This window comes from Rhincodon typus, chromosome 13 (assembly GCF_021869965.1).
Source record: "Rhincodon typus isolate 14 chromosome 13, sRhiTyp1.1, whole genome shotgun sequence".
NCBI lineage: Eukaryota > Metazoa > Chordata > Chondrichthyes > Orectolobiformes > Rhincodontidae > Rhincodon > Rhincodon typus.
Genome location: NC_063344.1, coordinates 32,580,203 through 32,594,205, shown reverse-complemented (window position 1 = coordinate 32,594,205; position 14,003 = coordinate 32,580,203). Strand labels below are relative to the sequence as shown.

At 37.5% G+C, this 14,003-nt stretch overlaps 1 protein-coding gene across 5 annotated transcripts in view; it reads right to left on the bottom strand.

The window, feature by feature from the left end:
- Window positions 1-7,813: 7,813 nt before the first annotated feature.
- zgc:162872 (BAR_ACAPs and ArfGap_ACAP domain-containing protein) overlaps window positions 7,814-14,003 on the bottom strand; it is a 145,088-nt gene continuing 138,898 nt past the window's right edge. Inside the window, exons 17-21 of one of the 5 annotated variants that reach the window (XM_048604200.1) lie at window positions 13,686-13,781; window positions 13,154-13,362; window positions 12,479-12,588; window positions 9,571-9,681; window positions 7,814-8,197 (exon numbers count right to left, since the gene is read on the bottom strand). In XM_048604200.1, the coding sequence (XP_048460157.1) occupies window positions 8,053-8,197; window positions 9,571-9,681; window positions 12,479-12,588; window positions 13,154-13,362; window positions 13,686-13,781 (671 nt within the window). In that variant the 3' untranslated portion in view covers window positions 7,814-8,052. The remainder of the gene's footprint in view (window positions 8,198-9,570; window positions 9,682-12,478; window positions 12,589-13,153; window positions 13,363-13,685; window positions 13,782-14,003) is intronic. The other 4 variants (XM_048604196.1, XM_048604197.1, XM_048604198.1 and 1 more) reach the window with 4 other exon arrangements.

Sequence of the window (14,003 nt, the reverse complement as noted above, 5' to 3'; positions counted from 1 at the left end):
TTCGGGCCTAGACCTGAAACGTCAGCTTTCCTGCTCCTCTGATGCTGCTTGGCCTGCTGTGTTCATCCAGCTCTACACCTTGTTATCTCAGATTCTCCAGCATCTGCAGTTCCTACTATCTCCATATCCCCTATGACTGTGCTTTTGAGAGATTAACAATGCTTGAACTCTACTTTTCCTTTGTAGTCTACCTAATGGAACTGATGTCATGTAGCTTCTCTTCTACTTGCCCCAACATAAAGTAACATTTGTCCTATTTTCTAAACACTTTATATATTTATATTTCTTCTAAAAGCCACCCCTAAAAGATTTTGCTTTCTCTCAACCCTTTAATCTCAACTGATTTATTCCCAGTTGAATCTTGTGTCCAAACCTGTGCATTGTAATGCTATACCTAATAGCCCATGCTTTTCATATTTATAGATATTCAAATCTATAACATTTTGTTTGAATTAAAGATATGCCACGCTACTTAATAGTATGGTAAATTACCCAGGAATTCATTACCATCCATAGAATACCACACCAACATCAAAAGGAAGATATAGAAGCATACACATGGTACTTAGTGTCAAAAGTCTTAGAGAGCTATGCCATTTTTCAAAATTAGCTAGTACTCAAAAAATGTTTAATAAGCATAATGTGTCATCTCCCGAGTACATACAGTAATTAACTTGTGGGGAATTCAAAAAAATGTCAGGTGTCAACAGATTTAGACAAAAATATTCTAGAGCAGCATAAAACAAGACTATATGTAAAGTACATATTTTATTTGTTCACGCACTTAGGCATTACTGGAGCATTTATTGCTCATCCGTAATTGTTCAGAAGGCAGTTAAGTGTCAAGCTGTAAGTCTCGAGTCACATGTTGGCCAGACCAGGTAAGGATGGCAAATTTCCTTCCCTAAAAGGATACTGGTGAACCAGATGAGCTTTTATGACAATTGAAGCAAGTACATGGTCACCTTTATTCCAGACTTTAAATGAACTCAAATTCTACGATCTGCCATGATGAGATTTGAACCCACATACCCAGACTGTTAGCCTCAGGTGCAGATTTACTACACCACTGCCTCCCCCTAATTTTTTTTAAAAAGCTGTACAAACATTTCTGGCATAATCAATAATTAGCTTATAATACTGAATAAAAAATATATGCATACACCACACAAGGTAATAACAACCATACCTGCATGAACCTCAGAGCAGCAAAAATAGAAATCAAGAGTGCAAGAATCAAGAAACAGCTCATTCAGAAAGACTGAGATGACAGCTTCAACCTCGAAACACTTGCTTTAAGACATTCAAATTCTTCATTTGACCAACAATTCCACATATAAGACAAGTCAAGATGCTTGCAACTCTGGGAGATTTAGTCTCTAATTGAATCTCAACACCCAATATTTTTCTCCTCTTCCCCTTTGTAGCCTAGTCTTTTCAGTTACCTGACTGATAGATCTCCACTAATTCTCTTCTGAATCATTCATCAAGCTACACAAACTGCAACCCAGGACATATCGTCTCTCTTTGGTTCTTCACTTTCAGTAGGGAAATGAGTTACTCACTGGATTTGATGTTAAAGTCAAGTCAATTACATGGCTTATGGGTAAACAGATGGTTGGTATTAACTGAATGTCTTTAAACACAAAAGAGTACACCAAGACACTGGGTGTGTAGTCAGAAGATCTGTAAGATTGCATACACGGGAATAAAGGAAGGTTGTCAAGACAAAACTGCGTCTTGGTTTTTAATTGATCACTTGACAGATCAACACAGCATTAAAGTTTAGTCTGACTTTTGTGTTTGCGCAATCATAATGCATGTAACAGCTAAATTCTGAATTTTATCTGTAGTTCTGGAAAAGCTGGGAAACAGTCAAGACGACTGGAAAGAGGTGAGCAAAAAGTGCTAAAAACTGGATAACAAATGAACAAAGACCAACTCTATTTCTAACAAGCCTAAACAATAAGAGCATTTTTCAAGACTACTGCATACTCAGTTTGAAAGTGTGTATTATACAAAGTTACTATTCAATTAAACTCAAGATTAATTTATCACTGCTGTACAGTAAGACCCCATTTAACATTGTCCAGTTTTACGTTGCTTCCCTTAAGTGCTGGTCAGTAAATGGGGCCGTATTTTCATTTTGTGACTTCTCCCTCCTTACACAGGTGCTGGAGATGATCAGCAAGGTTAATGGAATTTTGGTCCTAATTTTAAGGGGTTTGAGTAGTAGAGAAAGTAAGTCTTACCGCAACTGTACAAGGTGCTGGTGAGACCAAACTAGAGTACTGACAGCAGTTTTTGTCCCCTTATTTAAGGAAATATATCATTTCATTGGAGGCAGTTCAAAGAAGTTTCACTAGGATTATCCCTGGTGTGGAGAGATTGTCTTATGAACAAAAGCTACACAGGTTGGGACTCTGCTCACTGGAGTTTAGAAGAATGAGGGGTGATCTCATTGAAACATAGGATTCTTAAGGGGCTTGATGAGACAGTCTAGGGTCAGAAGGCAGTCTCAGAATAAGGAGGCGCCAATTTAAGACTGAGATGAGGAGGAATTTCTTCTCTCAGAGAGTTGAGTGTGTTTGGAAATCCTGGCCACACAGAGCTGTGGAGGCAGAGTCCTTATGTACATTTAGGGCTGAGATAAAAAGATTCTTGATCAGTAGGGATTCAAGGGTTACAGGGAAAACACAGGAAGGTGGACGTGAGGAATTTCAATCACATGATCCTCTTGAATGGCAGAGCAGGCTCAAGGGGGCCAAATGGTCAACTTTTTCCCCCCATTTGTTATAGTCTCCCAGACTCATCCTCTCGCCAAATCTCCAACTCCTGGACTCTCCTACTCATCAATAACCTCTTCTGAACACTCACTGTAGACATGAGTGGCAAAAGTCAAGAGGAACAGCTTTGACTTGCAGGTGGTAAGTTCTTTTCGAGTGGGTTTGTGATTAGCTTCACCACCCTCCCATTAATCAAAACTCTCCTAGTAATTCCCTGATCCCAACAATGATAAAATGTATGCAACAATGTATACTTGGGCCACTGGAAAGTGGCATGATCTCTCTCTGCTCTAGTAAAGCTGTGGAGCACAGGCCTCGCTTACTTCTCCTTCGCCCATATTATGAATGCAGGTAGAAAGGAAGGTTGCTGATCGAAGGGTGAAGTAGACAACAAAGAATGAGTTCCTGAAAGTCAAAGTTTCTTCTCTTGCCTCAGGCTGCTAATCTTCAGACAGGAAAGTGACGAGCAGGACAGTGGTTGAGGAGGAGCTCCAACGAGAGCAAAAATTGGCAAGGCAAATCAGGGAATGGAAGAGAATGCAAGACGGAGGGTGTGCAGCAGGAAGGTAAATTAGGGGGCAGAAGAGGTTATAAATTGTAACAGTTGGTGAGAAAGTCCAGAGCACCCAGGAGGGTCAGAGACCAGGATGTCTGGTGAGCAGGATCTAAGTAAACTGGAGGTATCGCAAGTAGAAAGTTGCCGTCCTTGTTATATATTATTTATTTTAGTTACAAGTTATTTAATTTAGCAATATACAAATTTAACATGAAGAATTGCAACTTAAAGGATCTAATGTTTTAATTTTGTTTTGACAAAGTAAATGGGAAAATCTGATTCACTTAAGAATACAATTTCCAGAAACACAACTTATAAGTCAGTCAGGACTTACTATTTACTGATGTAATTCAATTAAAATTTCAGGTTTCTATCCTATTAAAACTAACAAAGCGATATGATTATTTTCAAAAATCAAAAAAAAATCGAAAGCAGTTTATTGAAATAGGTTGGATATTTACAGTAGAGCAAAAAAAAACTAAAAGATATGTACATATAAGCACTTAGAAGTAGAGTAATGTAACAATTTCACATTTCAGTTTGTTACCAATTACATCAGAATTTTAATTAATTCCCCTATCCAAAAGTGTAAACTGCAAAACAGTACCCTTATTTGGATGTGTTTTAATTGGTTTCAAAGTAGACAAGTACCTTTGTTGTCAATCAGAAATTAAATTTATCTTAAAAGCAGTGATGCAAGTCAACAGATATGAGCAATACCAAGGTTGAGTGACAACAAGACCTACTGATGACCCTAGATTGCTGCCATTAGTGCTAAGATGAAAACAAATCAGATCCAGGTATGATCTTGCTGGAAGCAAAGTCGTAATTAGCCATTTGCACTTAATAATTTAATGCTTACGCTTGAATACAAATCTAAAAAACCTGAAGGTTTGAAGAGTTTTTTTTTTAAGTCCATTTGAACCTAAAGGCATTAAACTGTACTCCCTCACGTAGCCTTTACCTTACATTCAAATTCAATAGTTGACAAATATAAATTTGCCAATTTTTTTTTTTTAAATGTCTGATAACTTTATATCAAACTTTCCAGATCACAGCTGATCCTGCAATTTTCAGGCAAGTCCTGAAATAATGCCATTCAGTATAAAAGGAAGAGATGATCAATCCGCAAGAATAATCTGCATGTTAAGAAAAATTACAAAAATTTCTGCAGTCGAGGCTTATTGGGAAAAAAAAAAATCAGCCTACACACAAATAGATGGTGCAATACTTGAAGGCAATTTGGCAGTTTAGTGCGCTTGCAATCAACATAAATAACTGGAAATCTTCAGTGAAGGTAACATCATCATGTTAAAAGTCATAGGAAATATATTTTGGAGGAAATGATTACTATCTGAGAATCGGTATGACTGTGAGAGTCTTAATTAACTCATTAGCTTGAGATATTTCACATTTCAAAGAAGCATACCTGTGGAATCTTGATGTAGGCTGATAAGCTATTGCTTTCAAAAAAGCATATTTAACATTTAGTGGCAACAATCTTAAGTCTTCACCTTGAGATAAATGCTAATTCCTCCGTAAGTAACTCCATTTCCTTTTACAATAATGCTCCATTTAAAGTGCAGAAAGAATATACCTAGAATAATGCTGCCTGTACCATCCAGATCAGGAACATAAAAAGGCACACAATTTACATTCAAAAAGACATCAGGACAGACAAGAATAAAAGCAGTAGTAACAGGAAACAATGAGATGCATTTGCTAGCACCAATTTGTCTTTGTGGCTGACAGTGAAAAGCTAAATATAAAAGCTAATTAGAATGCAGCATATGGCTTTCTTTTAACAGTGCATAACTATTTATCTTGTGGTCTATTACTAGTAGACTACAGAACTTTGAATAAATTTTCATATAAAGTTTTTGAACGATCAACACAATACAGTACACAGCTACAGAATTATCACTGCAAGTTCTGGGATCTCAACTAAACAAAGTGTTTTCTAATTACTTCCCAACATAACTTCGCTTACCTTTCACTTTATGCAATAATTTCCCACTTTGAAAATTTTCCATTGTTATGGACGTCTCCAAACAAATTTAAAAACTGTCATATCTGTACCTAATTTTGTACACCTAGGTTAAATTTCAATTCAAGGAATATTATATAAATTTTAAATTACCAAAAGAAAAAACAAAATAAAACTGTGTACAATATGAAATGTGCTCATAAAAGCTTGCTAATATTAAGAGGAAAAACATAGCTAAACTAATTACAATTCTTTTAAAAGTCAATGAAATCAAAACACCATTTGTAATACTTAAAACGTTCACATCTTACTGTTCATTCTTGACCACTGAAAGTAACACTAGAGTAAAACATGTTGAAGTTATAATAATATTTCCACTTAAATGCATTTCTTTATAGGAAATATAATTAAAAACAAATACTGACATTTATATTTCAAAACAAGGATCAATGTCTAGGTTTTGTTCAGAATTACCAGATAATTAATCTATATCCAAACAGGTAGGTAAGTGCTGTCATATGTTTTGTGTATTGTGATTTATTTTAGACCATGAATTCTTCCCATCGACTTTCACCAATGATATTTCAGCCAAATATTTTGAGGGAATAACAGATTAAAAAATAACACTTTTCCAATTAAGGACGATCCATTAGGGACAAAGTGCATGCGAAAAAAATGTACGTAACGGGGAAAAAGAAGTGGAACTGTTGCATTTCTGATGGTCAAGCATTTAAATGTGATAATAAAAATTTCAAATCAGAAGAGATCAGTTTTGATCCTCAATATGGATTGATTTTGGGAAATGCTAATATTACTTTCTACTTGCCTGAGCTAAAAGAAGACAACTAGCGTTCCTGTTCCTGACTGTGTGAAGCAAAGAACAATCAGGAAATGAGGGTGTCGCTATGGCCAGCATTTGTTGCCCATCTCTAATTGTCCTTGAGAAGGTAGTAAAGAGCCACCTTCTTGAACTGCTGCAATCTACGTGGTTTGTAAGAAGGAAATGCCAGGATTTTTATCCAGCTACAGTGAAGAAACAGTGATACAGTTCCAAGTCAGAATAACATGGAAGCATACACATTTTGCTACTCCTGACTTTCTAGGCGGTAGAGGTCATGAGTTTGGAAACTGCAGTCAATCTAAGGATCCTTGACGAGTTATTGCAGTGCACCTCGTATGATATACACTGCTGCCACTGTGCTATGATGGTGGAGGGAGTGAATGTTGAAGGTATTAGATGGGGTGCCAACTGAGGTGGCTGCTTTGTCCTGAAATGGTGCAAACCTTCAGATCTGCCTTTCATAGAATTATACGACCCCTACAGTATGGAAGGAGGCCATTTGGCCGATTGAATCCGCACCAACCCTCTGAAAGGGATCTCACCTGGACTCCCACCCTAGCCCCATAGCCCCATAACCCCACATTTACCATGGCTAACCCACCTAGCCTACACATCCCTGGACACTATGGATAATTTACCATGGCTAATCCACTTAACCTGCACATCCTTGGACCGTGGGAGGAAATCCACACAGACATGGGAGAAAGTGCAAACTTCACACAGACGATTACCCAACGCTGAACTGAACACAGGTCCCTGGTGCTGTGAGGTAGCAGTGCTAACCATTGAACTACCATGCTGCCATTTATCCAGGCAAATGGGGAGTATTCCATCACACTCCTGACTTGTGCCTTACAGATGGCAGACAGGCTTTAATGAGGCAGGTGGTGAGTTACAGCAGAGTTCCCAGTTTCTGAGTTGGTTTTGTAGCTACAGTGCTTAGATGGCTAAATCCAGTTCAGTTTCTGGTCACTAGTAGCCCCCAGCATGCTGACAGTAGAGGATTCAGCAATGGTAATGCCATTGGACATCTGGGGCGGGGCAGGGGTGGTGGTCAGGCAGGTGAATGTTGATGGTTGCTTACCTTCCTGTTACAGATGGTCATTGGTCATTGTTTGCATTTATGTTACTTGCCACTTAACAGCCTAAGCCTGAACGCTGTCCAGGTCTTGCCGTATTTGGACACGATCTGTATCAGTATCAGAGGATTTGGGAATAGAGTTAAACATTGTGCAATTACCAGCGATCATCCCCACCATTGACCTTACTATGGAGGGAAGATCAATAATGAAGTCACTGAACATAGTACCCTGAGGAACTCCAGTGATTCCTCCTGGAAAATGCAAGTTCATGGGCACGCCAGGTAAGGATGGGATTAGAATTGGCTGTAAGCCTCTCCACAGTTGATTATCTTCCTATGTGGATTAACACAGAAACAATGGTGAGGTATCAGAGGGCTGTCAACATCCATTTGAACAGACTATGCAGGTCTCAGGAACTTGGAGCTGCAGTATGGAAACAGAAAACTAAGGAAAAACATCTACTCATTCCAATAAACACTACTATTTTCATTTCGATACCTTAATACTATTAACTTTTAACTAACATTCAAGATGTACAGAAAATGCAACTAGATACTGCATGTTTTAAAATTTGAGGTGCATTGTTTTCATTGCCAAATAACTTTGGTACCTGCTTTTTTTCCTCCGATTGTAAGATACTCTTTCTTGGAATTTGGCTGGTTGCAATATTGGTCCTCCAATTGGACAAGATCTATCAATTTAAATATTGTATCACCAGCCACATGACAAAGTCATGAGGCTCCCATTCCTTACCCCAGGCCCTCATTGGAGATGTTTAGGTAATCATTATTTAAGGAGGATCAAGAATCTTGTAGCTGTAAACTAATAAATTCCTGCATGCATTTTTTATATTGCATCTCTGTATGACTGTTATTGGAATATTGACCTGACTGTCCAAGGCCTTCAGATTCTCGCATCTCGTCATTCATCTTTGCCAGACGCAACCTAAGAAAACAAAAGTACAAAAACTTACAAAGAAAAGTAACAGCGAGATGAGACCAAAATCAACATAGAGAAAACGTACAATAGTTTATTTGCGACAATAAATGTACATTCAATTGTTTATACACACAGGTGAACACATGCACAGACACTCCAAATTGGATGGCATGAAACTATTTTGACAATGTGATAAGCAATAATCCACTGTAGGCATCGCCAATTCAATTTATGACCTGCCATTTTGGTCTGGTTCCTATTATATGGAATACTTAATGCTGCATTACATCTTCATGTCTTTGACCTGGGAAAGTTAATAAGATGGCAAATGATAAGCAATAGACACCTATAAAAATTTAACAAACAAACTAAAAACAGGACATTACAAAGAGGCAGACTGAGACTTGGGGAGACTTTGATCGTGACAGTCATCTTATTTCAAAATAAGCAAGAATATATAGATATAATAGCTGAACTGTTTTCTTGCTATGACTCCAATCTTTTTCCAGCAGATGGCAAAGTCATTCAATTCGTATCTCAGGTTTCATAAACCCTAGAACGTGTCAAACAAGACAGAAGAGGAAATTCTGCTTGGGAAGCCTGAAAAATTCAATATACAATAAATCTCTGCGACGTGTGAACTACACTCCAGGGTAATTAGCAGCATAGGAGTGAATAAATGAGGCATAATCATTTTGAGGAAATCAAAAAAACCCCAACCAGTATAGTCACAGACAAATATAATTTCCACTGCAAAGCAATAGAATGTTGACGGTCAAGAACAGAAGTAATTAGAAATAAAATAAAACACCTGCATGAAAAATCACATCAAAAAAGTGAAGTTGATTGTTCTTAAAAGATGAAGTTTTGCTGACCCACCCTGAATCTTTATGAAATGGCATCCCAAATTGACAAAGGAGGGTTGAGGATGGCCTTGCTACACAAGGAATGCATCTAGATTTTGAAAATGTCTTTTATGAAATACCAGACACTATAAAGCACTGCATGAAAAACTCTTTTAGAAAATATAATTTCAATGCAAGGCAGTTAAGTTAAACTGCAGTTTATTGTTTTCAACTGAAAGCTTGGGCTTTGCATCCAAACTCATCATTTGCAAATAGGAACATGGAGCATCCTCCCGCAAAATAAAAGTTAAAGTAGCTCAGTTAGTAAGTTTCAGTTGAAGGTTGACTATTATTTGCTAGTCATGAATATCACAAGACATTGAGCTAAGGTGGGTAAATGGAGTAAGGACACAATCTTAAATGAAAAATGGATAGGCTGGAGAGTTTGAATAGTCTACCTGAAGTTCCAATTTCCAAAATAAGCAGAATGTAAATCACACATTAAAAAATAATCATAAATATAATAATACTCACAATGTAACTATGTCAGCATTTGCAGCTTCTATTGCAATGGCAAGTGGGTCTTTCATTTCTTCATCTAGTGCGCCTTGATCGGCTCCCCTTTTCAGAAATAAACACACCTGCCTAAGGTAAAGCAGCAAGCCATCACTGTTTTGTTGCAAATTAAAGATGCTCAATTTTCTAAATACAAGATGAAGGCAATTTCATACAGTTTATTATTCAAATATTTCCAACTCAAAACTGCACAAGACACACAACACAGGCATACAATGGCAAACTACTGATGTGATCTCCATGCTGCTATCCTGGTGGTACTACTTTGGAGGGACATGGCAGATGACAGGTCCTTTATTTTTCTTAATTCTATCACGGGAAGTGGGTGCCATTGGTAAGGTCAATGTTGGTTGCTAATCCCTATATGGCCTTAAACAAAGTTGCCTGCTATACCATTTCAAGGGCAATTACAAGTCAACCATACTGCTGGAGTCACATCTAGGCAAGGCCAGGTAAGGATGGCGGATTTCCTTCCTTTAAAGGACATTACCGAATCAGATGGGTTTTTACGACAATCAACAGTAGATTCATGGTAACCATTACAGAGGCAATATTTCAATTTAAGATTTATTGTTTTTCTTGCAGGAGGAAGTATTGAGAAACTCCGAATCATCAACTCCAGCAAACCCTTTCACCAAAGAGAAAATATTCTGAAAAGCTTACTTCTCTACACCCTGCAATGTTCCAAAGCATTTATGCAAATGTAATTTTGTTTGCTCTTTACAGTTTGCTTTTCCTACCAACTGAGATACTGTTATATTTTACAGTGTATTTACTTGTTACCATTTTCTAAAAGAAAAGCTTTGAAAATAATTTATCAAAGAAACACAGGGGTGAATGTAACATTCCTGTTCAAAAGGAAAAAAGAGGAAAGCATAAATGAGTAACCTACAAATTACTAGCAGCTGTAAAGGATAACAGTATGAAGCACTCAACATGACAAAGTTAGCACAACCCTGGTCAGTAATCAAATCCGAAAGGAAATCATTTAGCTGGACAGAAGACAGCTAATGGATTAAAATAAAAATTGGATTAAAAGAAAATATTTTAATTTAATGAAGCACAGCTAGTAATAGGTCCCAGAAAAACACTAAGAAGCTCCCACTTCTATAACCAAAAGGCATCAACACAGCTTCTGACTGATAACAGCCTTAGCAAAGCAAAGGTCAACAAGTGTCAGGGAAAAATCTTCCAATGGTTGGTGCCATCATTGAACACAAAGGAGTGGTTGAACAGAAAGCCAATCACACAGCCTCAGAATATTATTACGGGAACTGCTCAGAGTCTATGATTTTCTCCAATCAAATCAGGGAGTTGGGTCTGTGCACAGACAATTTTACACTGTTCAGACCTGTTCATAATTCTTCTGCTATACAGCAGCCTAAGTTCACAGCCTACAGGACCTGGACAAAATCAAAACAGTGCTGACAAATAATATGTAATATTTGCACAAAATAAACTTTAGGTACAGACCATCTTCAAAAAGAAAGAAGTTTAACCAGATGATCTTCAACAGAAATACATTTGTCAACTCACCCACCACAAACATCATGGGGTGCAGGAGAGTTCACCACTGACCATAAGAGTAACTGCACTGGTCATATTAATATCACAACTGCAAGAGCAGATCCAAGGCTGGGCATTCTGTGTTACATGCTTCATCTCCAAACATATCCTATCTCTAGGAGCTGTGGGATACTCACTAACATCTGGCTGTGTACAATCTAGAAGCTTAACATTATCTAGGATAGAGTAGTCCATTTGATAACTGTATTCAATATATCCCTCCTCTACTATCAACACACTGGTTATACGTACTATACACAGGATAGATTGCAGCAACTCTCAATATGAACTTGCACAGCACCTTTTAGCATTCCAACCTCCAACACCAAGAATAAAAGTCACAATATACTCAAGCACATAAGATCCTGTGTAAAAGAATCAATTATCACAGAGTGAAAACTTGTCACCCTGCATACACCAAAACCTCAAACTGGTCCCTCAGTCACACTTCATACATTAACTGCCAATGCGTGCTAAACTTACATTTGTATATAGTGTTAGTCTAAATTCATAACATCTTGCAAAAATCTGTTCTGGAGAAGAGCCAAATCAGACTCGAAAAATGAACTCTTTCTCTCGCCACAGATGCTGCCAAAACTGCTGAGGTCTCTAGCATGCTCTCTTTTTCAGGCAATTATTAATTATTGCAACATTTTATTTTACCCAATAGAACCTCAAAGATTAACTCCCTCTAAATTTTATCTCCATACCTTCTAGCCTTGAGTACCAAACTCCTAAATTACCAACCCCAGCTTGTAACACGAGGCATGTGGTGGGAACCATTTAAAAAGGAATCCCTTCATCACGGTTCCTAGCCGTGTGCATGACCTTTCCCAGCAGTAAAGCAACTCTTAGCCCCATGATATCAATTGATTCCATTTATTTTGAGACCTTTTCTTGATATTTTCAGAAGATTTTAATATTGCACAAGTACCATCTTCCTGTTACTATTAAGATTGTGAACAGTAAAAGATCAAGAATTCATTGCTATGCTCTTTGGCACTCACTCATTTGCCTGAACTAACTTTCATCCTTTCAGTGATAATGTCCCTCCGGAAATGGAAAGGCAAGCTGACCTATTAAATTTCCAATAATGATAAGAGTTATCTGGCAACCTGCACACTTACATATTTGGCCAGTAGGTTTCCTCCAAAAATATGCAATCCTGAGGCATGCTCAGGGAGCAAGGAAACAAAATGCTTTCGGGCCTTAAAACATCCATTAGCTGACTCCACTACAGTTGGCATAAAGAAAGAAGTAAATATATTTGCACACTAGTGAAGGTAAACAAATTTGTTACCCAGTATGACCCAAGATGGTGGCATGATGTAGTGGTCCTCTGCCATGACAGTCTCTGTGGTTCACATCTGCTCCATTCTGTAGCAGAAATTCACAGGCAACCAAAGAGCCCTGTGATAAGAGATACAACTTCAAATCCAAATTTAAACACAAATAAATGTGAATCAAGCGACTAATAAACAGTAGCAGAAAAGAAAAACACATTTGGTGAAAGGAATGGAGGAGGACAGGCCTGTGGAACAGGGAAAAAAGGGCTGAAGAGAAAGATTAAAAGTGAGTGGAGTAAATGAACAATGAAAAAGTGTTCACTAAAATTCTATATTTCAGTCTCATTTAGTTTTATGCTGACAGGCAACAATGAAATTTCCCTAGAGTATGCCTGAAATTGTAACTATTATAAAACTACTATTGAGTTATATAATTATGATGGCATGCCATTGACTTGGACCATAGTGAAAATTCAGAGACAGAATAATACCTGATAATATTTGAATATTATTATCTAAATAATTAGGATAACATCAGGAGGAACATAACAGTGTGCAACCAGCCTTAATAAATTTAATCCATCAGGGGATGCTGATAACCAATCTTCAATTTTGGGACTCAGTAAACACACAGTCTTTAAACAGACAACACTACAAGAAGGGGAAAAGCCCTCTTTGAGCCAACCTACCCCCAGTACGGCCTGAATAAGAGGAGTTGCTTTATTATCTTCAGCATGAACCCAGTTTACTTCAGCTCCATGGGCTAATGCTTCTGCCATATCTGGAAGACTTCGAACATATGCAGCTTTATATAATTGTAATCCAGGAGAAATAATTGTTTCTTCAAAGACAGATGAATTCTTTTCACCTCCATCCAGAGTAGATGCTTCCAAAATTTCTAAAGAAGCAAACAAACTTCAGGATTTTCCGTGATCAGAGATTATACCCCTGCAGATACTTAGCATTCAAGCTACTGGCATTATATTCTACATATATTTAACGATGAACACATTCCTCTCATCCTACTCAAAAATTTTCAGGTTACAGACAGATTGCAAATTTAAGGAACCGAAACTCAGTTTAGAATGAATTAAGTTCTAACTACATAAAAGATAGATGAATACGTACGTGTAATGTAGGACAACACAAAATGGATATGTATCTAAATGTAAAGTTGTTAATTTATGCAACTGCTATTCACCTTGGCGAAATGCTACCAACCTGGTTCAGGTAAGATGTTATTGGAAGTTACAGACATTACTATATCCTTGCTGCCCTCAGAGCTACATGGTACATCACTGCCTGAATTTTTTACTCCTTTAAAGAAACAAAGAAGTTAAAGAAGATGGACTATGTCAAGCTGATAGTAACTCTTCCAGTTTTACTTGATATAATCAAAGTTTCTATGAATATAATTAATACACTATCTGAACACAAATTGTAAAATGAGATAACAAGGTGTAGAGCTGGATGAACACAGCAGGCCAAGCAGCATCAGAGGAGCAGGAAGGCTGACGTTTCAAGCCTAGACCCTTCTTC